At 47.8% G+C, this 25,601-nt stretch overlaps 1 protein-coding gene across 2 annotated transcripts in view; it reads left to right on the top strand.

The window, feature by feature from the left end:
* Positions 1-25,601, top strand: part of spon1b (spondin 1b) — a 467,163-nt gene that overhangs the window by 431,388 nt on the left and 10,174 nt on the right. For both annotated transcript variants that reach the window (XM_067994217.1, XM_067994218.1), the window contains 2 exons: positions 12,693-12,863; positions 20,506-20,673. In XM_067994217.1, the coding sequence (XP_067850318.1) occupies positions 12,693-12,863; positions 20,506-20,673 (339 nt within the window). The remainder of the gene's footprint in view (positions 1-12,692; positions 12,864-20,505; positions 20,674-25,601) is intronic.

Consider the following 25,601-nt stretch of genomic DNA (forward strand, 5'->3'; position numbering starts at 1 on the left):
TTCCTCCAGAACTAGCTGCGCCTCTAGCCAAACTGTTCCAGTACAGCTACAACACTGGCATTTACCCGACAATGTGGAAAATTGCCCAGGTATGTCCTGTCCACAAAAAGCAGGACAAATCCAATCTGGCCAATTACCGCCCCATCAGTCTACTCTCAATCATCAGCAAAGTGATGGAAGGTGTCGTCGACAGTGCTATCAAGCGACACTTACTCACCAATAACTTTCTCATCGATGCTCAGTTTGGGTTCCACCAGGATCACTCGGCTCCAGACCTCATTACAGCCTTGGTCCAAACATGGACAAAAGAGCTGAATTCCAGAGGTGAGGTGAGAGTAACTGCCCTTGACATCAAGGCAGCATTTGACCGAGTGTGGCACCAAGGAGCCCTAGTAAAATTGAAGTCAATGGGAATCAGGGGGAAAACTCTCCAGTGGCTGGAGTCATACCTAGCACAAAGGAAGATGGTAATAGTTGTTGGAGGCCAATCATCTCAGCCCCAGGACATTGCTGCAGGAGTTCCTCAGGGCAGTGTCCTAGGCCAAACCATCTTCAGCTGCTTCATCAATGACCTTCCCACCATCATAAGGTCAGAAATGGGGATGTTCGCTGATGATTGCACAGAGTTCAGTTCCATTCGCAACCCCTCAGATAATGAAGCCGTCTGTGCCTGCATGCAGCGAGACCTGGACAACATCCAGGCTTGGGCTGATAAGTGGCAAGTAACATTCGCGCCAGACAAGTGCCAGGCAATGACCATCTCCAACAAGAGAGAGTCTAACCACCTCCCCTTGACATTCAACGGCATTACTATCGCTGAATCCTCCACCATCAACATCCTGGGGGTCACCATTGACCAGAAACTTAACTGGACCAGCCATATAAATACAGTGCCTACAAGAGCAGGTCAGAGGCTGGGTATTCTGCGGTGAGTGGCTCATCTGACTCCCCAAAGTCTCTCTGGTAGACACATGGAGCTGACATCCAAAAAGGGAAGTTGATTTTTGATATTTTATTTGGGGCATTTTTCCAGCATTTTGGAATCTACGCAGTGTTGGGATTTTATGGTAATCCATGTATTTCTCAGACATATGCAACATGTCTTATGATCGTTGTAGAAATAGCAACCAGTTGGAAGCAAAATATTACTCAGTCCAGGAGCCAGAAGAGATGCACAATTAAATAGGATGGATAAACCACAAGAACAACTTGCATTTATAGAGCATCTTTAATGCAGTAAAATGTCCCAAGGCATTTCACGGGAGTGTTATCAGACAAAATTTAACACCAAGCAATTTAAGGAGATATTGCAACAGGTGGTCAAAGGGGTAGGTTTTAAGGAGCATCTTAAAGGAGGAGAGTGAGTTAGAGAGATGGAGAGGTTTAAGGAGGGAATTCCAGAGCTTGGAGCCTAGGCAGCTGAAGGCACGGCCGCCAATGGTGGAGTAAGGAAATCGGGGCTGTGCAAGAGGTTAGAATTGGAGGAGCACAGAGATCTCGGAGGGTGGTAGGACTGGACGAAGTTACAGGGAGGGGCCAGGCCATGGATGCCATAAAGCACACAAACTCACTTTCTTCTGAATGTATGCCCATGAAACGATAATTAAACGCAGTTAAATCCCGGTTTCTACCAGTCACCTCACTCCCACCCTGAAACAATTATGACAATTTAGAAGCTGCACATCTATAATTGCAAACAAATTAACTTAACTGTGCAAAGTGCAAGTTACATTGTCCCTAAATGCATATCAGATTGACCAAATTGAATATTTAAAAATTTTATATTTAACATATAACTCCCATGCGAAACTGCAGCTTAAATAAAATGTTTATGCGGTGATCGCCTTCAAGATTTTGAAAGGTGATGTTGAGGTAAATAGCGATCGATGGTTTCTACTAGTGAATAGAACGGTAAGGGGAGGGTGCAAATCGACAATCATCACAAAAGGAGCGTAGAAATAAATTATTTAACAGAGGCTGGTTGGAATGTGGAATTCTCTGCCACAAAACCATTCTCGAAGCAGAGTCCATAAATTCTTATGATTAGATAGTTGCTTGAAGAATGATGAATATTAACAGGTATGGTCAGCAAGCAGGGGAAAGGGATTAGACTGGAGGCCAGACAAGGGTAAGGAATAAAGATAACATAAACGGTCAAGGAAAAAATACAGTTATTGAACAGAGTATAAAAGGACTGTCAAAATAAAGTAAAATGATAAACGAGAGAAGTCCACCAGCACAGAATCGATGGGCCGAACGACGGGCTTCTGTGCTGGAACATTCTATGATCCCGGCAGGACTGATAAATTTTGCACCAAGAAATGAAAAGTATTCTAACATGATTTTTACAAATGTTTTTATGACCAAATATGTTCGACCAACAGTCCAGCAAAGTATCCTTTAAACTATAGACATCAAGGATTATGCTATCTAATTCTGTTTAATTATTTCAAGCAATTTGATGACTTCATAACATATTATTTACCTCATACTGCCTCCTTATTGCAGTCAGATAGAATCATAGAATCATAGAAAATTTATGTCATGTTGGTGCCAGCCGAAAATGAGACACCCAGCCTAATCCCACTTTCTAGCACTTGGTCCGTGGCCTTGTAGGTCACGGCAATTCAGGTGCATATCCGGGTACTTTTTAAATGAGTTGAGGGTTTCTGCCACTGCCACCCTTTCAGGCAGTGAGTTTCAGACCCCTGCCACCATCTGGGTGAAAAAATGTTTTCTCAGCTCCCCCCGAATCCTTCTACCAATCACTTTAAATCTATGCCCCCTGATTATTGATCTCTCTGCTAATGGAAATAGGTCCTTCCTATCCACTCTATCCAGGCTCCTGATAATTTTGTACATCTCAATTAAATCATCCCTCAGCCTCCTCTAGTCCAAAGAGAACAACCCCAGCCTATCCAATCTTTCCTCATAGCTAAAATTCTCCAGTCCTGGCAATGTCCTCGTGAATCTCCCCTGTACCCTCTCTCCAGTGCAATTACATCCTTCCTATAATGTGGTGACCAGAACTGTACACAGTACTCCAGCTGTGGCCGAACTAGTGTTTTGTACATTTCCAACATAACCTCCCTGCTCTTATATTCTATGCGTCGGCTAATAAAGCAAAGTATTCCATATGCCTTCTTAACCACCTTATCTACCTGTCCTGCTACCTTCAGGGATCTGTGGACATGCACTCCAAGGTCCCTCACTTTTCCTCCACACCCTTCAGTATCCTCCCATTTATTTATTTATTTTTTATTATTCGTTCACGGGATGTGGGCGTCGCTGGCAAGGCCAGCATTTATTGCCCATCCCTAATTGCCCTCGAGAAGGTGGTGGTGAGCCGCCTTCTTGAACCGCTGCAGTCCGTGTGATGACGGTTCTCCCACAGTGCTGTTAGGAAGGGAGTTCCAGGATTTTGACCCAGCGACAATGAAGGAACGGCGATATATTTTCAAGTCGGGATGGTGTGTGACTTGGAGGGGAACGTGCAGGTGGTGTTGTTCCCATGTGCCTGCTGCTCTTGTCCTTCGAGGTGGTAGAGGTCGCGGGTTTGGGAGGTGCTGTCGAAGAAGCCTTGGCGAGTTGCTGCAGTGCATCCTGTGGATGGTACACACTGCAGCCACAGTGCACCGGTGGTGAAGGGAATGAATGTTTAGGGTGGTAGATGGGGTGCCAGTCAAGCGGGCTGCTTTATCTTGGATGGTGTCGAGCTTCTTGAGTGTTGTTGGAGCTGCACTCATCCAAGCAAGTGGAGAGTATTCCATCACACTCCTGACTTGTGCCTTGTAGATGGTGGAAAGGCTTTAAGAGACTCAGGAGGTGAGTCACTCGCCGCAGAGTACCCAGCCTCTGACCTGCTCTCGTAGCCACAGTATTTATATGGCTGGTCCAGTTAAGTTTCTGGTCAATGGTGACCCCCTGGATGTTGATGGTGGGGGATTCGGCGATGGTAATGCCGTTGAATGTCAAGGGGAGGTGGTTAGACTCTCTTGTTGGAGATGGTCATTGCCTGGCACTTATCTGGCGCGAATGTTACTTGCCACTTTTGAGCCCAAGCCTGGATGTTGTCCAGGTCTTGCTGCATGCGGGCTCGGACTGCTTCATTATTTGAGGGGTTACGAATGGAACTGAACACTGTGCAGTCATCAGCGAACATCCCCATTTCTGACCTTATGATCGAGGGAAGGTCATTGATGAAGCAGCTGAAGATGGTTGGGCCTAGGACACTGCCCTGAGGATCTCCTGCAGCAATGTCCTGGGGCTGAGATTATTGGCCTCCAACAACCACTACCATCTTCCTTTGTGCTAGGTATGACTCCAGCCACTGAAGAGTTTTCCCCCTGATTCCCATTGACTTCAATTTTACTGGGGCTCCTTGGTGCCACACTCGGTCAAATGCTGCCTTGATGTCAAGGGCAGTCACTCTCACCTCACCTCTGGAATTCAGCTCTTTTGTCCATGTTTGGACCAAGGCTGTAATGAGGTCTGGAGCCGAGTGGTCCTGGCGGAACCCAAACTGAGCATCGGTGAGCAGGTTATTGGTGAGTAAGTGCCGCTTGATAGCACTGTCGACAACACCTTCCATCACTTTGCTGATGATTGAGAGTAGACTGATGGGGCGGTAATCGGTCGGATTGGATTTGTCCTGCTTTTTGTGGACAGGACATACCTGGGCAATTTTCCACATTGTCGGGTAGATGCCAGTGTTGTAGCTGTACTGGAACAGCTTGGCTAGAGGCACAGCTAGTTCTGGAGCACAAGTCTTCAGCACTACAGCTGGAATGTTGTCGGGGCCCATAGCCTTTGCTATATCCAGTGCACTCAGCCATTTCTTGATATCACGTGGAGTGAATCGAATTGGCTGAAGACTGGCTTCCGTGATGGTGGGGATATCGGGGATATTGTGTATTCCCTTGCCATGTTTGCCCTCCCCAAATACATTAGCTCACACTTCTCCAGATTGAATTCCATTTGCCACTTTTCTGCCAACCTGACCAGTCCATTGATATCTTCCTGCAGTCTACAGCTTTCCTCCTCACTATCAACCACATGGCCAATTTTTGTATCATCTGCAAACTTTTTAATTGTGCCCCCTACATTTAAGTCCAAATCATTAATATATATCACAAAAAGCATGGGACCTAGTACTGAGCCCTGTGGAACCCCAATGCAAACAGCCTCCTAGTCACAAAAACACGTCAACCATTACCCTTTGCTTCCTGCGACTGAGCTAATTTTGGATCCAACTTGCCACCCTCCCTTGGATCCCATGGGCTTGTAATTTTTTGACAAGTGTGCCGTGTCGGACCTTGTCAAAAGCCTTGCTAAAATCCATGTAGACTATATCAAATGCACTACCCTCATCGACCCTCCTTGTTACCTCCTCAAAAAATTCAATCAAGTTAGTTAGACACGACCTCCCCTTAACAAATCCATGCTGACTGTCCTTGATTACTCCGTGCCTTTCTAAGTGACATTTACCCTGTCCCTCAGAATTGATTCCAATAATTTGCCCACCACTGAGGTTAGACTGACTGGCCTGTGATTACTCGGTCTATCCCTCGCTCCCTTTTTAAACAACAGTGCAATGTTAGCAGTCCTCCAATCTCCCAGCACCATGCCCGTATCCAACGCAGGACGTTGTTTGGAATATTATTACCTGAACCATGTATTAATTGGCATAGGGATAGGCAGATCAGAAAGGTGAATTTGTGGCTGAAAGAGTGGTGTGGGAAGGAGTGGTTCTATTTCATGGGACACTGGCACCAGTACTGGGACAGGAAGGAGCTATCCCATTGGGACGGGCTCCTCCTGAACCAGAATGAGACCAGAGTCCTAGAGGAAAGGATAAATAGGGCAGTGCACGAGGCTTTAAAGTAGCAAGATGTGGGGAGGGATCGGGGAGTATTAACAAAAGCTTAAAGATAAAAGAAACAGGAGATGAGTGTAAAGGTCAGACCAGGGTAAGGAATGAAGATAACATAAACGGTCAAGGAACAAATACTGTTATAAAACAGGAGTATAAAAGGACTGTTAAAAATAAAGTAAAAGGAACAACTATTAAAGATGAATTAAACTGCCTGTGCAGCAATGTAAACAGCGTCCAAAATAAAACGGGAGAACTGGAGGCAATAATCCATAGCGAGGAACTAGATATAGTAGGAATAACTGAAACATGGCAACATAAAGAACAGGACTGGCAACTAAATATCGTAGTATATAAGATAATCAGAAAGCTGAGGGAAGGAAGAAGGGGGAGGGGTGGAGTAGCTGTACTAATTAGAGATAACATAATGGCAGTAGAAAAAAGGGACATCACCAACAGAAGGATAGAAACAGAATCCACGTGGATTGAAATAAAAGATGAGAAGGGATCGATCAGTCTAATAGGGATAAACTACAGACCACCGAATAATGGAAAGGAGGTGGAGGAAGAAATATATAAGCAAATATGTGAAATGAGTATATGAGAATTATAATCATGGGAGGTTTTAACTGTCCCCAAATAAATTAGCAAGAAGAGATAGGTAAAGGGGTACAGGGAATGGATTGTTAACGATGTGTTTCGGACTCCTTACTTACCAAGTATGTAAAAAGTCCAACAAGAGAGGAAGCATGGCCGGACATAATAATGGGAAATGAACCAGAACAGATAAGAGAAATAACCTTAGCGGAACATCTAGGCAATAGCGATCACAACATAATAATGTTTAACATAAAAATTGAGAAGGACATATTAAGACAAAGACCAAAGTGAGAAATAGGAAAAAAGCTGATTTTGAGGGGATGAGAATGGAACTAGGGAAGGTAAACTGGAAATATTTACTGATAAAGAAACAGAACAGAAGTAGGAAACATTTAAAACAGTGATCAATAGAATCCAGGAGAAATATATCCCACTAAAAAGCAAGAACAAACTAACCAGTAATGATACACCATGGGTAAATAAAGAAACAAGGGCAAAATTGAAACTAAAGAAAAGGCATACACTAAGTATGTGGACAACAAAGGAGATGATGACAAAAGGGAATACGAAAAGGTCAGGAAAGAAGTTAAAAAAAACAATTGGGAAGGCAATGGGAAACTATGAAATTAAATTATGAAGGAATATAAAAAGAAATAGTAAAGTTTTCCACAGACACATAAATAACAAAAGAAGAATCAGCATAGGGATAAGGGATACATATGATAATCATACAGGAAATTACAGCTAAATGACAGAAATATTAAATAATTACTTTGCCTCACTATTTACCAGGGAGACTAACAAGGTGGGCATGACATTAGAAGAAAAGGTCAAAGAAGATATAAAGACATTTAAGAAAGAAAGGGGGGAGATAATTGATAAACTAATCAAACTTAGAGAGGATAAAACCCCTAGCCCAGATGGATTGTATCCGTGCATATTAAAAGAAGTTAGGGAAGAGATAGCAGACACACTATCACGTATATATAAAAATGCAATGAAATAGTGCCAGGGGACTGGTGGACAGCTAATGTGATTCCTATATTTAGAAAGGGAGATAGAACCAGTCCAGGGAACTATAGACCAATTAGCTTAACGTCTGTGATAGGAAAGATAACGGAATCCTTACTCAAAGATGTAATAGAAAAACATCTAGAAACCAAAAATATAATAAAGAATAGTCAGCACAGGTTTCAAAAGGGAAGGTTATGCTTGAGCAACCTTATTGAATTCTTTGAAGAAGCAACAGAAAGGGTAGACAAGGATAACGTAGTAGATGTAATATATTTGGATTTTCAAAAGGCCTTCAATAAGGTACCACATTGTGGACTCATGACTTAGGTCAGAACATGTGGAATCAGGGATAAGTAGCAGAATGGATAGCAAGCTGGCTACAAAACAGAAAACAGAGAGTAGGGGTTAAAGGTAGTTACTCAGACTGGCAAAAGGTGGGAAGTGATGTTCCACAAGGCTCAGTACTGGGACCACTGTTGTTCACCATTTACATAAACGATTTGAACTCGGGAATCAGAAGCACAATTTCAAAATTTGTGAACGACGCCAAATTGGGGGGTGTAGTTAATACTGAGGTCTGCAACAAAATACAGGAAGATATTAATAAACTTGCTGAATGGAAATGTAATTGGCAAATGAATTTCAATATAGATAAGTGTGAGGTATTACATTTGTATAGGAAGAATTAGGGGGCCACATACTGCTTGGATAAAAAGAGTCTAAATAGAGCAGAGGAGCAGAGGGATCTGGGGGTACAGATACACAAATCACTAAAAGTAGGGACACAGGTTAATAAGGCTATAAAAAAGCAAACAAACCACTGGGGTTCATTTCTGGAGGGATAGAATTGAAAAGCCCAGAAGCTATGTTAAACTTGTATGGAACCTTGGTTAGATCACACTTGGAGTACTGTGAACAGTTCTGGTCTCCATATTATAAAAAGGATATGGAGGTACTGGAGAAGGTGCAAAAGAGATTTATTAGGATGATACCAGAACTGAGAGGTTATATCTATCAGGAAAGATTGAACAGGCTGGGGCTGTTTTCTCTAGAAAAAAGACAGAGGAGTGACGTTATAAGAGATCTTTAAGATTATAAAAGGGGTTTGATAGGGTTGACGTAGAAAAGTTGTTTCCACTTGCGGGGGAGACCAGAACTAGGGGCCATAAATATAAGATAGTCACTAATAAATCCAACAAGGAATTCAGGAGTAACTTCCTTACCCAGAAAATGGTTAGAATGTGGAACTCACTACCACAAGGAGTAGTTGAGGGGACTAGCATAGATGCATTTAGGGGAAGCTAGATGAACACATGAGGGAGAAGGGAACAGAAGGATATGCTGATAAGTTTAGATGAAATAGGGAGGGAGGAGGCTCATGTGGAGCATAAACACTGGCATGGACCTGCTGGGCCAACTGGTCTGTTTCTGTGCTGTACATTCTGTGTAATTCTATGAAATTATCATTCAGATCCCTCCACAGCCTCGCCACAACAGCGGTCCCAGCACCGATCCTTATGGAACACCATTTCCCACCTTTTGCCAGTCTGAGTAACTACCTTTAACCCCTACTCTCTGTTTTCTGCTTTGTAACCAGCTTGCTATCCATTCTGCTACTTGTCCCTGACTCCACATGCTCTGACCTTAGTCATGAGTCTACTATGCGGTTCCTTGTCGAAGGTCTAAGATAAATCTTAAGGTCTACTCCCTGGGGCATAGAAGCTAGTGGAGCTTGGTGAGTATAGAGGTGATGTGATGTGGGTCTTTGAGGTGAAGACATGAAGTGCGGCGTTACATGGATTAATGAAAGTACCAGAGAGAAAAGCTTCAATCCTTGATGAAAGAAAGAACTTGCATTCATCTAGCACCTTATCACATCTGAGAAACATCCCAAACCACTTCACACTCAATGAATTACACTCTTTTGCACACAAGCAGTGACAAAATGAATGAGTATTTAACTTATTTTATAGTTGAGAGGCAAATGTTGGCCAGCAACACTGGAAAAGCTCACTATTCCTCCAATAAGATCTTTAATGTCCACTTGAACAGGCAGCCAAGTCCTCAGTTTAGCATCTCATTTGAAGGATCGGGCCTCCAACAGCGTAGCACTCCCTCGTTGGAGCGTTAGCCTAGAGTGGGCCTTGAGCCTACAAACATCTGGCTTAGGGGTCATATTGCAACCAACTGAGCCAAGCTGACACATGGAATGTAGAGTTTATGCTCCACACGAGCCTCCTCCAACTCCTCTTCATTTAACCCTATCAACATATCCTTCAATTCCTTTCTGGATGTTGAGTTCTTCAGGTGAATATTATCAACACTTTAGTACCAACTAAAAATGTTTTTTGAAATAGCCGTTTCCGTGTTGTGATTATTCTGGTAACGTTACATGTTCTCCGGCTCAGAGAAGAAGCTTGAATAAAAATAAATAATTACTTTCTTGCAGAGATCGAAACCACAGCAGGAACTGCATTAAGAAAATTGAAATTCCCTGCTGTTCTTTCAGAACACAAATTTCTGCATTTACTGCAAAAAAAATTGTTATTCAATTGAAGTTTGTACAGAAACAAGTTCTGAATGAAACTCTCGGTGCCTTATTACATCATAATTTAATTTCATAGTTTCCCATTGCCTTCCCAATTGTTTTTTTTAACTTCTTTCCTGACCTTTTCGTATTCTAGTTGCGAGGACATCAACCCAATTGCTACAGGAGCTACGGTTTCTCCAAACCCAAACTACTTTTGCGAGTGTCAGCTTGGCTCAGTTGGTTGCACTCTGACCCCTAAGCCAGATGTTTGTAGGCTCAAGGCCCACTCTAGGCTAACGCTCCAACGAGGGAGTGCTACGCTGTTGGAGGCCCGATCCTTCAAATGAGATGCTAAACTGAGGACTTGGCTGCCTGTTCAAGTGGACATTAAAGATCTTATTGGATGAATAGTGAGCTTTTCCAGTGTTGCTGGCCAACATTTGCCTCTCAACGATAAAATAAGTTAAATACTCATTCATTTTGTCACTGCTTGTGTGCAAAAGAGTGTAATTCATTGAGTGTGAAGTGGTTTGGGATGTTTCTCAGATGTGATAAGGTGCTAGATGAATGCAAGTTCTTTCTTTCATCAAGGATTGAAGCTTTTCTCTCTGGTATTTTCATTATGGTCCTTCCATTTTTTTTGCCCTGATTCAGCCCGCTCATCTCCTATCGCACACATCACTAATTAAACAGTTGGACTATTTTGGCAAGGGAAGTGAAATGGGGCTTGTCCATGTCCACCCTTTCTCACCTTTCGAGCCACCTTTGTCTTGCCAAACGTGTGTGCTGCACAGCACAGCAGCATCGATTAAAAACCGAGTTTACAAGAGGGCACCTGGAAAGGGATCCACGCTGGTTTCAAAGCTGGAGCATCAACAGAAGCAGAAACCGAGTAAAAATGCTGATTGTCCGCATAAAATGCAGACAGTTTGCAGATGTGAAACTGTTTGATTAACTTAGGTCGTCTTTAATCTGCATGCCCTAACCCAACTCGTCTCTGCCGTCTAACCCCACTTCATCTGAAGACTGTACTTGATTTTGACTCTCTGGAGGGGTAGATTTTGACTTTGTGCGATAGTGTAAAATTGGTGATAGCGAGTCGTCAGCCCGTTTTACATCTCTCCCCATTTTTATTTCCACTTGGAGATAAAAATCGTGAGAGACATAAAATGGGCTGTTGACTTGCTATCACCCGTTTCACGCTATCGCACAAAGTCAAGAACTACCCCTCTGTGTGCAATGTCATGGGAGATTAACTGGTTTTAAATAAATCGAATGTCCGACAAAGACTTTAAGCATTCAGCCACCTATATCACTGGCAGTCATAGTATCATAGTAGGTACAGCACAGGAAGAGACCATTCGGCCCATCATGTCTGTGCCGGCTCTTTGAAAGAGCTATCCAATTAGTCCCATTCCCCTGCTCTTTCCCCTGTAAATGTTTTCCCTTCAAGTATTTATCTAATTCCCTTTTGAAAGTTACTATTCAATCTGCTTCCACCGCCCTTTCAGGCAGTGCATTCCAGATCATAACAACTCGCTGCGTAAAAAATGTTTCCTCATGTCACCTCTGGCTCTTTTGCCAATCACCTTAAATCTGTGTCCTCTGGTTACCGACCCTTCTGCCACTGGAAACAGTTTCTCCCTATTTACTCTATCAAAACCGTTCATGATTTTCAACACCTCTATCAAATCTCTCCTTATCCTTTTCTGTTCTAAGGAGAACGACTCCAGCTTCTCCAGTCTCTCCACATAACTGAAGCCCCATCAATTGTTTAGTACGGTTTGGAATTCTGTGGCAAGACCCTTTCAATGATTTTACGACAAAACTTCTGTTCTTTCCTGGAAGTGCAAACTGAAGCATTTAATTAAATGTTAAAAAGGGAAGGTTTCAACGGACACCATTTTGTCACTACAAAGGTCGCTTGTCAGACCTCAGTTTTGGTCCCCCCACAAGGCGGGTGATATAGTGACTTTGGAAAAGGTCCAGAGGAGAGCCACAAGAATGATTCCTAGTTTAAAGCACCTCAGCTACTCAGATAGGCTCAATGACCTTTAGTCTATTTACTTTAGAGCAGCATCGACTTAGAGGTGAGCTGATAGAGGTCTATAAAATAATTAAAGGGCTGGATAGCATCCCCATTGGTAGGTTATTCCAGTTTAACAGATTGGGGAGGACCGGGGACACGAGTTCAAACTATAGAAGAGTGGGAATAGACTGGATGTTGGGCAGTTCCTCTTTTCCCAGAGATTAGTGAGTCTCTGGAATGCGTTGCCGGCTATTGAGGTGGGTGCTGACTCTCTGCTCACCTTCAAGAGGGAGCTGGACCAGTTCCTGACTAGGACAGAGATCGTATCTTCTAGAAGGTAAGTGGGTTAACAGATAACAAATGGTCCTTGTGAATTGCTGGACTGGTTTCAATCACCTGAGGGGGTTGGAGAGGAATTTTCCAGAGTTTTTTTCCCCAAATAAGCCCAGGTTTTCCTCTTTTTTTTTGCCTCTCCCAGGAGGTTACATGTCTATGGTTGGGGGTGGGAGGATGTGTTTAGTCAGGATGTTCCGGCCATCATGGTGTGGGCCAGGCTTGATGGACCAGCTGGTCTTTTCCTGCCTGTCGATTTCATATGTTGGTAAGGCTTTTGCTCGGTTCAGTAATATATTAATTGTACTCCCCAGATGCGTCTACTTGCATGATGTCCGAGTGGATCAGCTGGTCTCCTTGCAGCATCTCCTGCGGAATGGGCATGCGGTCGCGGGAAAGATACATTAAGCAGTACCCAGAGGACGGCTCCCTCTGCACACTGCCCACCGAAGAGACGGAAAATTGCATCGTCAATGAGGAATGTGGTAAGTGGGATAAGGATAAAAGTGCTGGAGATGCACTGTAGGTCCGTCAGCACCTAAAGGGGATAATAGAAAAGATGGGTCAATGTTTCGGATGCAGACTGGAAAAAAGAAAGACTTGCATTTATATAGTGCCTTTCACGACCTCAGGATGTCCCAAAGCACTTCACAGCCGATGAAGTACTTTTTGATGTGCAGTCATTGTTGTAATGTAGGAAAGGTGAATAAACCTCTAATGTCAGCCTCTAATGTTGGTAGCACTCTAAATGCAAGTTCTTGTTGTTTCAGTTGAGTTTCTGGTCAATGGTGACCCCAGGATGTTGATGGTGGGAATGGTAATGCCATTGAAGTGGTTAGGCTCTCTCTTGTTTTGAAGACGGTCACTGACTGCCACTTGTGCGGGGAAAATGTTAGTTGCCATTTATCAGCCCAAGCATGCGAATGAGTTGCGAATGGAGCTGAACACTGCACCATCATCAGTGAACAGTCCCACTCCTGAAACTATGATGGAGGGAAGGCCATTGATGAAGCTGGTGAAGATGGTTGGGTCTAAGATGCTGCCCTGAGGAACTTCTGCAGCGATGTCCTGGAGCAGAGAAGATTGGCCTCCAACAACCAGAAACAGCCAAGTATGACACCAGCCATTGGAGAGTTTCTCCCCCGGTCTCCATTGACTTTAATTTTACTGGGGCTCCTTGGTGTCGTACTCGGTCAAATGCTGCCTTGATGTCAAGGGCAGTCACTCTCACCTCACCTACGGAATTCAGCTCTTTTGTCCATGTTTGGACCAAGGCTGTAATGAGGTCTGGAGCCGAGTGGTCCTGGTGGAACCCAAACTGAGCATCGGTGAGCAGGTTATTGGTGAGTAAGTGCCGCTTGATAGCACTGTCAACGACACCTTCCATCACCTTGCTGATGATTGGGAGTAGGCCTTTGGGGCGGTAATTGGCCTGATTGGATTTGTCCTGCTTTACATGGACAGGACATACCTGGGAAATTTTCCACATTGTTGGGTAGATGCCAGTGTTGTAGCTGTACTGGAACAGCTTGGCTTGAGGCACTGCAAGTTCTGGAGCACAAGTCTTCAGCACTACAGTCGGGATGTTGTTACCACTCAATTGATCACTTTCTGCCACTTGGCTGGCAGGTTGAGCGAACCAACTGCAGTTCAGACACTCCATTCAGGTCAATTGAACTTGGAAATGGGCAAGTACTTTGCAGGACTGCCAATGTTTCCCCTTGGACAGTCAGCATCAACAGTCAACAGTGCTGCTACAACATATTAGTAAAACAAAACCATTTTAACTATCCTATTAACTGGACAAATCAAATTGGGCAGGGCAGCCTTGAGGAAGAGTTTATTGAGTATATTAGGGATGGATTTCTTGAGCAGTATGTAACTGATCCTACAAGGGGGCAAGCAACCTTGGACCTGGTCCTGTGTAATGAGCCAGGATTAATTAATAATGTCCTAGTTAAGGATCCCCTTGGAATGAGTGACCATAACATGGTTACATTCCATATCCAATTAGAGGGTGAGAAGGTTGGTTCTCAAACAAGCGTACTGAGCTTGAATAAAGGAGATTAAAGTGGACTGGGAAAATAGATTAAAGTGTAAGATGGTACATGAGCAGTGGTGTTCATTCAAGGAGTTATTTTACAACTTTCAAAAAATATATATTCCACTGAGGAAAAAAGGGTGTAAAAGAAATGACAGCCATCCGTGGCTAAGTAAAGAAATTAAGGATAGTATCCGACTAAAAACAAGGACATATAAGGTAGCCAAACTTAGTGGGAGGATAGAAGATTGGGAAGTCTTCAAAAGACAGCAAAAAGTAACGAAAGGATTGATTAAGAAAGGGAAGATAGATTATGAAAATAAATTAGCAAAAAAAATAAAAACAGATAGCAAGAGTTTCTACAGTTATATAAAAAGAAAAAGGGTGGCTAAGGCAAACGTAGGTCCCTTAGAGGATGAGACCGGGAAATTAATGGTGGGAAACATGGAGATGACAAAAATGCTGAACAAATATTTTGTTTCAGTCTTTACGGTAGAGGACACTAAGAATATCCCAACACTGGACAAACAGGGGGCTTTGGGGGGGAGGAGTTAAATACGATTACAATCACTAAGGAATTGGTACTCAGTAAATTAATGGGACTCAAGGCGAATAAATCCCCTGGACCTGATGGCTTACATCCTAGGATCTTGAGGGAAGTGGCAGTAGGGATTGTGGCTGCTTTGGTAATAATTTTCCAAAATTCTCTGGACTCGGCAAAGGTCCCGGCAGATTGGAAAACTTCTAATGTAACACCGCTATTTAAAAAGGGTAGTGGGCAGAAGGCAGGAAGTTATAGACCAGTTAGCCTAACATCTGTGGTGGGTAAAATTTTGGAGTCTATTATTAAGGAGACAGTAGCGGAACATTTGGATAAACATAATTTAATAGGACAAAGTCAGCATGGCTTTACGAAGGGGAAGTCATGTCTGACAAATTTGCTTGAGTTCTTTGAGGACATAACGTACAGGGTGGATAAAGGGGAACCAGTGGACGTAGTGTATTTGGACTTCCAGAAGGCATTTGACAAGATGCCACATAAAAGATTATTGCTCAAGATAAAGAATCACTAGATTGGGGGTAATATTCTGGCATGGGTGGAGGATTGGTTATCTAACAGGAAGCAGAGAGTTGGATAAATGGTTCATTCTCGGACTGGCAACCAGTTGCCAGTGGTGTTCCGCAGGGGTCGGTGCTGGGTCCCCAACTCTTTACAATCTATATTAACGATTTGGAGGAGGGGACCGAGTGTAACATATCAAAGTTTGCAGATGATACAAAGATGGGAGGGAAAGTAGAGAGTGAGGAGGACATAAAAAAACGACAATGGGATATAGACAGGCTGGGTGGGTGGGCGGAGATTTGGCAGATGCAATACAATATTGGAAAATGTGAGGCTTATGCACTTTGGCAGGAAAAATCAGAGAGCAAGTTATTATCTTAATGGCGAGAAACTGGAAAGTACTGCAGTACAAAGGGATCTGGGGGTCCTAGTGCAAGAAAATCAAAAAGTTAATATGCAGGTGCAGCAGGTGATTAAGAAGGCCAACGGAATGTTGGCTTTTATTGCTAGGGGGATAGAATATACAAACAGGGAGGTATTGCTGCAGTTATATTAGGTATTGGTGAGACCGCACCTGGAATACTGCATACAGTTTTGGTGCCCATACTTAAGAAAAGACATACTTGCTCTCGAGGCAGTACAAAGAAGGTTCACTCGGTTAATCCCGGGGATGAGGGGGTGGACATATGAGGAGAGGTTGAGTAGATTGGGACTCTACTCATTGGAGTTCAGAAGAATGAGAGGCGATCTTATTGAAACATATAAGATTGTGAAGGGGCTTGATCGGGTGGATGCGGTAAGGAAGATCCCAAGGATGGGTGAAACTAGAACTAGGGGGCATAATCTTAGAATAGGGGGCTGCTCTTTCAAAACTGAGATGAGGAGAAACTTCTTCACTCAGAGGGTAGTAGGTCTGTGGAATTTGCTGCCCCAGGAAGCTGTGGAAGCCACATCATTAAATAAATTTAAAACAGAAATCGGCAGTTTCCTAGAAGTAAAGGGAATTAGGGGTTACGGGGAGCGGACAGGAAATTGGACATGAATTTAGATTTGAGGTTAGGATCAGATCAGCCATGATCTTATTGAATGGCGAAGCAGGCTCGAGGGGCCGATTGGCCTACTCCTGCTCCTATTTCTTATGTTCTTATGTTCTTATTTAAAACATTAATTTTCAAAGTAATGCACTATTTGTGCTCAATGGGTAGCACTCTCGCCTCTGAGTCTTAAGGTCGTGGGTTCAAGCCCAACTCCAGAGACTTTGAGCACATTGTCTAGGCTGACACTCCCAGTGCAGTACTGAAGGAGATGCCGTCTTTCGGATGAGATGTTAAACCGAGGTCCTGTCTGCCCTCTCAGGTGGATGTAAAAGATCCCATGGCACTATTTTGAAGAATAACAGTGGAATTCTCCCTGTTGGCCTGGTCAATATTTATTCCTCAACTAACATCGAAAAAACAGATTATCTGGACATTATCACATTGCTGTTTGTGAGACCTTGCTGTGTGCAAATTTGCTGCTGCGTTTCCTACATTACAACAGTGACTGCACTTCAAAAAAGTACTTCATTGGCTGTAAAGCGCTTTGGGACATCCTGAGGTCATGAAAGGCGCTATATAAATGCAAGTCTTTCTTTCCAGCATCCGCAGCATTTTGCTTTTGATTTTCTTTCTTTCGCACATTGTGCTGATTTGATTATGTGCGATATTGTGATACTGTTGCACAGCTGTGAAAGTACAAACAAAAGGCAATTTAAAAATACAATTTGCTGTGGGTGGATTGTATAGACAGTCTGGGCACAGAGAGGGTGTCTGCATTCACAGCAGGACCTGTTTGCAGCCCCATTTATAAAAACATGCTCTTCACGCAATCAAGACATACTACGTAGCCTGCCCCTGCACACTGTTTTAAGGTGATTTTATATTGACCTACTGTCGTCAGGCTCGGGAACTGTGGATCTCGTGCAAACCAACATCAGGTTGCATTTATATAGCGCCTTTAACCTAGAAAATTTGGAACATAGAAACAGGAGGCGGCCATTCAGCCTCTCGAGCCTGCTCCGCCATTCAATCGAATCATGGCCGATCTGTATATTAACTCCATTCACCCACCTATGCTCCAGATCTCTTGACACCCTTATCCAAAAAAAATCTATCAATCTCAGTCTTGAGAGTGTGTTTCACTAAAGTTGGCCATTGCTCTCAGCTGCTCCTTGTTAGCAGTCAACTCAAGAACGATGGTTAGATCAGGAAAAAAAATGAAGGTGAAGACCAAGTCACTGGAATGTAAAACTTCCGGTCCCGTTACAGTCTTGTGTTTCCAAGGACGTTGAAAGAAAGACTTGCATTTATGTAGCACCTTTCATGACCTCAGGATGTCCCGAAGCACTTTACAGCCAATGAAGTACTTCTTCGCAGTGTCGTCACTGTTTAAATGTCGGAAACGCAGCAGCCAATTTGCACACAGCAAGGTCCCACAAACAGCAATGTGGCAATGACCAGATAATCTGTTTTAAAGATGCTTTTTTATTCGTTCATGGGATGTGGGCATCACTGGCAAGGCCAGCATTTATTACCCATCCCTAATTGCCCTTGATTGGCAAGGGATAAACGTTGGCCTAGGACACCAGGGAGAACTCTGCTGCTCTTCTTTGAAATGGTGCCGTGGGATATTTTCTGTCCACCTGAGAGGGCAGACGGGGCCTTGGTTTTAACATCTCATCCAAAAGACAGCACCTCCAACAGTGCAGCACTCCCTCAGATACTGCAATGGTGTATCAGCCTGGGATTTGTGCTCAAGTCCTTGGAGCAGGGCTTGAGCCCACAACCTTCTAACTCGGAGGCAAGAGTGCTACCCAATGAGCCATGGCTGACACCTGAGATACCAAAGTTAAGAGATAGCGGGGCAGGGCTGGGGTTACTTGTATGTGTCTAATGATACCTCACAGATAACCATGCTCTCCTGGAACTTGCTTGATTACCATGGTGTGGAGAATTTTACAAAGCTTTACCTGTAATTGGACGCAGAAAATTTTAGTCCGCATTACAAGTGCAGTCCCCACCACGCAAAAAGCCCACGTTTAAATCGGGCTATCGTTTAAATCGGCCAATAAGCGCAAACTGTTATCCGTTTGCATTAAAATCAATTTTGAAGTTGCTGCTTACAGAGTAATAAAGCACTCCCCGTATTACGGGCAGGAACAGGTGCTGCTGTTGTTTGAGAGTATTCAGTTTCTCACCTCTCAGGTCACTTTCCTTTCTCCCTGGCCCTGAATCCCCATTGACTGGTTCAATCGCTCCTACTCCCACAAATAGCTGTGGCTTCATTCCCTCTAAGGACATTCCTCAAAGGAACATAGGAACCGGAGTAGGCCATTCTGCCCCTCCAAACTGTTCAGCCATTCAATTGGATCATGGCTGATCTGTATCTTAACTCCATTTACCTGCCTTGGTTCCGTAACCTTTAATCCCCTTACCTAACAAAATCTATCAATCTCAGTTTTGAAATTTTCTATTGACCCCCAGCCTCAACAGTTTTTTGGGGGAGAGAGTTCCAGATTTCCACTCCCCTTTGTGTGAAGAAGTGCTTCCTGACATCACCCCTGAACAGCCGAGCTCTAATTTTAAGGTTAAGCCTCCCTTGTTCTGGACTCCCCCCACCAGAGGAAATAGTTTCCCTCTATCTACCTTATCAAATCCTTTAATGATCTTAAACACCTCAATTAGATCGTCCCTTAATCTTCTCTACTCGAGGGAATACAACCTAGGCTGTGCAACCTGTACTCATAATTTAACCATGCGCTGCACCCCCTCTAAAACCAAGATATCTTCTCCCCGATGCCCATTTTTCTCATTCCCCATGCCAGTTCTTCCTCTGTGATCCAAAATGCCCGTGCTCCTCTCGAACTCACAGCGGGTGGGACCTCAGCTGCCAGCCACCATGAGGTCATTGCTGGGCCTGAGCAGGACTCGCGATGCAAAGTCCAGGTGTACGGACCCCGGGTAAGAACTCAGGGAGAATCCCACAATCAAATACTCACTCTCTAGGCTTGGGCATCACTCGCTACCTGATGGCCGTAGGGTTTCCCTTTAAACTGTCCCAACGCGTATAGCAGGCAAATTGCGCTGGCACCAACACACCCGCTATAGACTGTAATTGGGGCAGGGCAGGGATCGATGGGCCTGATGAGTTTATTTTTCTCTTGCCCCTTCTTTTTGTGAGTACAGCCATACCATAGTGGGACCGTCCAAGGTAACAACAACTTGCATTTATATAGAGCCTTTAATGTGGTAAAATGTCCCAAGGCACTACACAGAAGTGTAATCAGACAAAATTTGATACCGAGCCACATAAGGAGATATTAGGACAGATGACCAAAAGCTTGGTCAAAGAGGTAGGTTTTAAGGAGTGTCTTAAAGGAGGAGAGAGAGGTAGAGACAGGGAGAGGTTCAGGGAGGGAATTGCAGGGCTTTGGGCTGAGGCAGCTGAAGGCACGGCCGCCAATGGTGGAGTGATGAAAATCAGGGATTCACAAGAGTTCAGAATTGGAGGAGTGCAGAGATCTCGGAGGGTTGTAGGGCTGGAGGAGGTTACAGAGATAGGGAGGGGCAAGGTCATAGACGGATTTGAAAACAAGGATGAGAAATTTAAAGTTGAGGCGTTGCCAGACCAGGAGCCAAGGTAAGTCAGTGTGCACAGGGGTGATGGGTGAACGAGACTTGGTGCGAGTGAGGATACAGGCAGCAGAGTTTTGGATGAGCTCAAGTTTATGGAGAGCATGGTAAGAGTCAAGTTTCGAGGTAACAATGGTATGGATGAGGGTTTCAGCAGCAGATGAGCTGAGGCAGGGGTGGAGACGCACAATGCTATGGAGTTGGAAGTAGGCGGTCTTGGTGATGGAGAGGATATGGGGTCAGAAGGTCAGCTCAGGGTCAAATAGGACACCGAGGTTGCGAACAAATAAGGGACTGTCGGCGAGTTTTCTGCCAGATTCCTCATGAATTTCCTCTTCCTCCCCTGACGTTAGCATCAAACACCTGCTTCGTGACGGAGTGGGGAGAATGGGAGGAGTGCAGTGCCAGCTGTGGGATGGGCACCAAGAGGCGGCAGAGAATGGTCAAGATGCATCCGTCAGATGGATCCATGTGCAAAGTGGAAACTGCACAAATGGAGAAATGTTCAATGCCAGACTGTCGTAAGTATAAGGGCAGTTCAAGAGCTGAGGCTGGGAATCTCAGAGTATCTGTACGAGTTCCAAATGACGCAGAAAATTCTTTTAAAAAAAAATTGCTCTTCTTCAATTATGGATATACATAATGTTATGATATACAGCAGTTCAGAACTGAAAATCAATGTTTATTCTCTCGCTGCTCTATCGATATTGTTGTAACTCCGTCACCACAGTCAAGGACAGGAAGTTCTTCCAGACTCTTCCCTCTGACCAGGGAGTAGTTTGTTTGATGGACAGCTTCCTGTGGAGTTAACATGGAGGAACAGTGAACAGGACATTTCTTTTTCTCTATAGTCCTTGGGATGGATTTACACTCTCTTCACTTGGTGTTAACGGGGGGTTGGTAATGGCCTGAGCATTGGGGTCGGAAGCCTTCGCACTCCCGTTAACACCGGCGATGCAGGCGGCTCCATTTTGAAAGGGTCCGGGCGTCCGAAGCGCCCGCCTGTTTCAGGCAATAGGCCCCCTTTTAAAATGGAAGTTGGGGTCCTGTGACGTAAATAGGGCCCCCATCGCCAATATAGGTCGGAACTGGTCGCAGCCTGTGCCGTGCCCCCTTCGACCAGTTCCACGGGCGATGGAGCTGAAGAGGGCCGGCAAAAGAAAGTGTCGAATGATTTTTGTGGGCCCAGGAGGAGCTGGTGTTCACCCCTGGGATGCACAAAAATTAATCCGGACTACTGCCACCCCAGGACCCCCACGAGTGTGACTACCTGACGACCTCACCCCGTGGTCCTGGCCCGATCTCGAGGCCTCAATCTGTCCCGCAGCTCACCCGCCAGATTTGAATGCGGCCCGGGTCCTCAAAATCATCTGGGAGGCGGCCTCTTCGCCGGATGATCAGGCGGCTGACCAGTGCGCTCCACCCGTGCGCTCCACCAGCGCGCTCCCCCAGCGCACTCCACCAGCGCATTCTCCCAGCGCATTCCCCCAGCGCACTCCACCAGTGCGCTCCACCAGCGCATTCTCCCCGCGCATTCCCCCAGCGCGCTCCCCCAGCGCACTCCACCAGTGCGCTCCACCAGGGCGCTCCACTAGCACATTCCCCCAGCGCGCTCCCCCAGCGCATTCCCCCAGTGCACTCCACTGGGGCGCTCCATCGGCGCGCTCCACCAACGCATTCCCCAGTGCATTCCCCCAGCGCACTCACCCAGCGCACTCCACCAGGGCGCTCTCCCAGCGCATTCCTCCAGCGCACCCCCTCGGCGCACTCCCCCGGCGCACTCCCCCGGCGCACTCCCCCAGCTCATTCCCCCAGCGCATTCCCCCAGTGCACTCCACTGGGGCGCTCCATCGGCGCGCTCCACCAACGCATTCCCCAGTGCATTCCCCCAGCGCACTCACCCAGCGCACTCCACCAGGGCGCTCCACCAGCGCATTCCCCCAGCGTTCTCCCCCAGGGCGCTCTCCCAGCGCATTCCTCCAGCGCACCCCCTCGGCGCACTCCCCCGGCGCACTCCCCCGGCGCACTCCCCCGGCGCACTCCCCCAGCTCATTCCCCCAGCGCATTCCCCCAGTGCACTCCACTGGGGCGCTCCATCGGCGCGCTCCACCAACGCATTCCCCAGTGCATTCCCCCAGCGCACTCACCCAGCGCACTCCACCAGGGCGCTCCACCAGCGCATTCCCCCAGCGTTCTCCCCCAGGGCGCTCTCCCAGCGCATTCCTCCAGCGCACCCCCTCGGCGCACTCCCCCGGCGCACTCCCCCGGCGCACTCCCCCAGCTCATTCCCCCAGCGCATTCCCCCAGTGCACTCCACTGGGGCGCTCCATCGGCGCGCTCCACCAACGCATTCCCCAGTGCATTCCCCCAGCGCACTCACCCAGCGCACTCCACCAGGGCGCTCCACCAGCGCATTCCCCCAGCGTTCTCCCCCAGGGCGCTCTCCCAGCGCATTCCTCCAGCGCACCCCCTCGGCGCACTCCCCCGGCGCACTCCCCCGGCGCACTCCCCCAGCTCATTCCCCCAGCGCATTCCCCCAGTGCACTCCACTGGGGCGCTCCATCGGCGCGCTCCACCAACGCATTCCCCAGTGCATTCCCCCAGCGCACTCACCCAGCGCACTCCACCAGGGCGCTCCACCAGCGCATTCCCCCAGCGTTCTCCCCCAGGGCGCTCTCCCAGCGCATTCCTCCAGCGCTCCCCCTCGGCGCACTCCCCCGGCGCATTCCTCCAGCGCACCCCCTCGGCGCACTCCCCCGGCGCACTCCCCCGGCGCACTCCCCCAGCTCACTCCCCCAGCTCACTCCCCCAGCTCACTCCCCCAGCTCATTCCCCCAGCTCACTCCCCCAGCTCATTCCCCCAGCTCACTCCCCCGGCGCACTCCCCCAGCTCACTCCCCCAGCTCACTCCCCCAGCTCACTCCCCCAGCTCGTTCCCCCAGCCCACTCCTCCAGCGCACTCCCTCAGCTCACTCCCCCAGCTCACTCCTCCAGCTCACTCCCCCAGTACATTCCCCCAGCGCACTACCCCAGCGCATTCCCCCAGCGTTCTCCCCCAGGGCGCTCTCCCAGCGCATTCCTCCAGCGCACCCCCTCGGCGCACTCCCCCAGCGCACTCCCCCAGCTCACTCCCCCAGCTCACTCCCTCAGCTCACTCCCCCAGCTCACTCCCCCAGCTCACTCCCCCAGCTCACTCCCCCAGCTCACTCCCCCAGCTCACTCCCCCAGCTCACTCCCCCAGCTCACTCCCCCAGCTCACTCCCCCAGCTCACTCCCCCAGCTCACTCCTCCAGCTCACTCCCCCAGCTCACTCCTCCAGCGCACTCCCTCAGCTCACTCCCCCAGCTCACTCCCCCAGCTCACTCCCCCAGCTCACTCCCCCAGCTCACTCCCCCAGCTCATTCCCCCAGCTCATTCCGCCAGCGCACTACCCCAGCGCATTCCCCCAGCTCACTCCCCCAGCTCACTCCCCCAGCTCACTCCCCCAGCTCATTCCCCCAGCTCATTCCGCCAGCGCACTACCCCAGCGCATTCCCCCAGCGTTCTCCCCCAGGGCGCTCTCCCAGCGCATTCCTCCAGCGCACCCCCTCGGCGCACTCCCCCAGCGCACTCCCTCAGCTCACTCCCCCAGCTCACTCCCCCAGCTCACTCCCCCAGCTCACTCCCCCAGCTCACTCCCCCAGCTCACTCCCCCAGCTCACTCCCCCAGCTCACTCCCCCAGCTCACTCCCCCAGCTCACTCCCCCAGCTCACTCCCCCAGCTCGTTCCCCCAGCCCACTCCTCCAGCGCACTCCCTCAGCTCACTCCCCCAGCTCACTCCCCCAGCTCACTCCCCCAGCTCACTCCCCCAGCTCACTCCCCCAGCTCACTCCCCCAGCTCACTCCCCCAGCTCACTCCCCCAGCTCACTCCCCCAGCTCGTTCCCCCAGCCCACTCCCCCAACGCACTCCCTCAGCTCATTCCCCCAGCGCACTCCCTTGGCTCACTCCCCCAGCTCACTCCCCCAGCTCACTCCCCCAGCTCGTTCCCCCAGCCCACTCCCCCAACGCACTCCCTCAGCTCATTCCCCCAGCGCACTCCACCAGCGCACTCCACCAGTGCATTCCACCAGCACATTTCCCCAGTGCACTCCCACAGCGCACTCCCCCAACGCACTCCCCCAGCTCATTCCCCCAGCGCACTCCCTCGGCGCACTCCCCCAGCGCACTCCCTCGGCGCACTCCCCCAGCTCATTCCCCCAGCGCACTGTGTGCAGTTCTGGTCGCCACACTACAGGAAGGATGTGATCGCTTTGGAGAGGGTGCAGAAGAGATTCACCAGGATGTTACCAGGGCTGGAGCGCTTCAGCTATGAAGAGAGACTGGGAAGATTGGGTTTGTTTTCCTTGGAGCAGAGGAGGCTGAGGGGGGACATGATTGAGGTGTACAAAATTATGAGGGGCACAGATAGGATGGATACTAAGGAGCTTTTTCCCTTCGTTGAGGGTTCTATAACAAGGGGACATAGATTCAAGGTAAAAGGCGGGAGGTTTAGAGGGGATTTGAGAAAGAACTTTTTCACCCAGAGGGTGGTTGGAGTCTGGAACTCACTGCCTGAAAGGGTTGTGGAGGCAGGAACCCTCACAACATTCAAGAAGCATTTGGATGAGCACTTGAAATGCCATAGCATACAAGGCTACGGACCAAATGCTGGAATATGGGATTAGAGTAGACAGGGCTGATGGCCGGCGCGGACACGATGGGCCGAAGGGCCTCTATCCGTGCTGTATGACTCTATGACTCTATGACTCCACCAGCTCATTCTCCCAGTGCACTCCACCAGCTCATTCCCCAGTGCACTCCACCAGCTCACTCCCCCAGCTCATTCTCCCAGCGCACTCCCCCAGCTCATTCCCCCAGCACACTCCCCCAGCTCATTCTCCCAGCGCACTCCCCCAGCTCATTCCCCCAGCACACTCCACCAGCTCATTCTCCCAGTGCACTCCACCAGCTCATTCCCCCAGCGCACTCCCCCAGCTCATTCCCCCAGTGCACTCCACCAGCTCATTCTCCCAGTGCACTCCACCAGCTCATTCTCCCAGCTCATTCTCCCAGCGCACTCCACCAGCTCATTCTCCCAGCTCATTCTCCCAGCACACTCCACCAGCTCATTCTCCCAGCTCATTCTCCCAGCACACTCCACCAGCTCATTCTCCCAGCTCATTCTCCCAGCTCATTCTCCCAGCGCACTCCACCAGCTCATTCTCCCAGCTCATTCTCCCAGCTCATTCTCCCAGCTCATTCCCCAGTGCACTCCACCAGCTCATTCCCCCAGTGCACTCCACCAGCTCATTCCCCAGTGCACTCCACCAGCTCATTCCCCCAGCTCATTCCCCCAGCACACTCCACCAGCTCATTCCCCAGCGCACTCCACCAGCTCATTCCCCAGTGCACTCCACCAGCTCATTCC

The sequence above is a fragment of the Heptranchias perlo genome, chromosome 12, assembly GCF_035084215.1.
Source record: "Heptranchias perlo isolate sHepPer1 chromosome 12, sHepPer1.hap1, whole genome shotgun sequence".
Classification (NCBI taxonomy): domain Eukaryota; kingdom Metazoa; phylum Chordata; class Chondrichthyes; order Hexanchiformes; family Hexanchidae; genus Heptranchias; species Heptranchias perlo.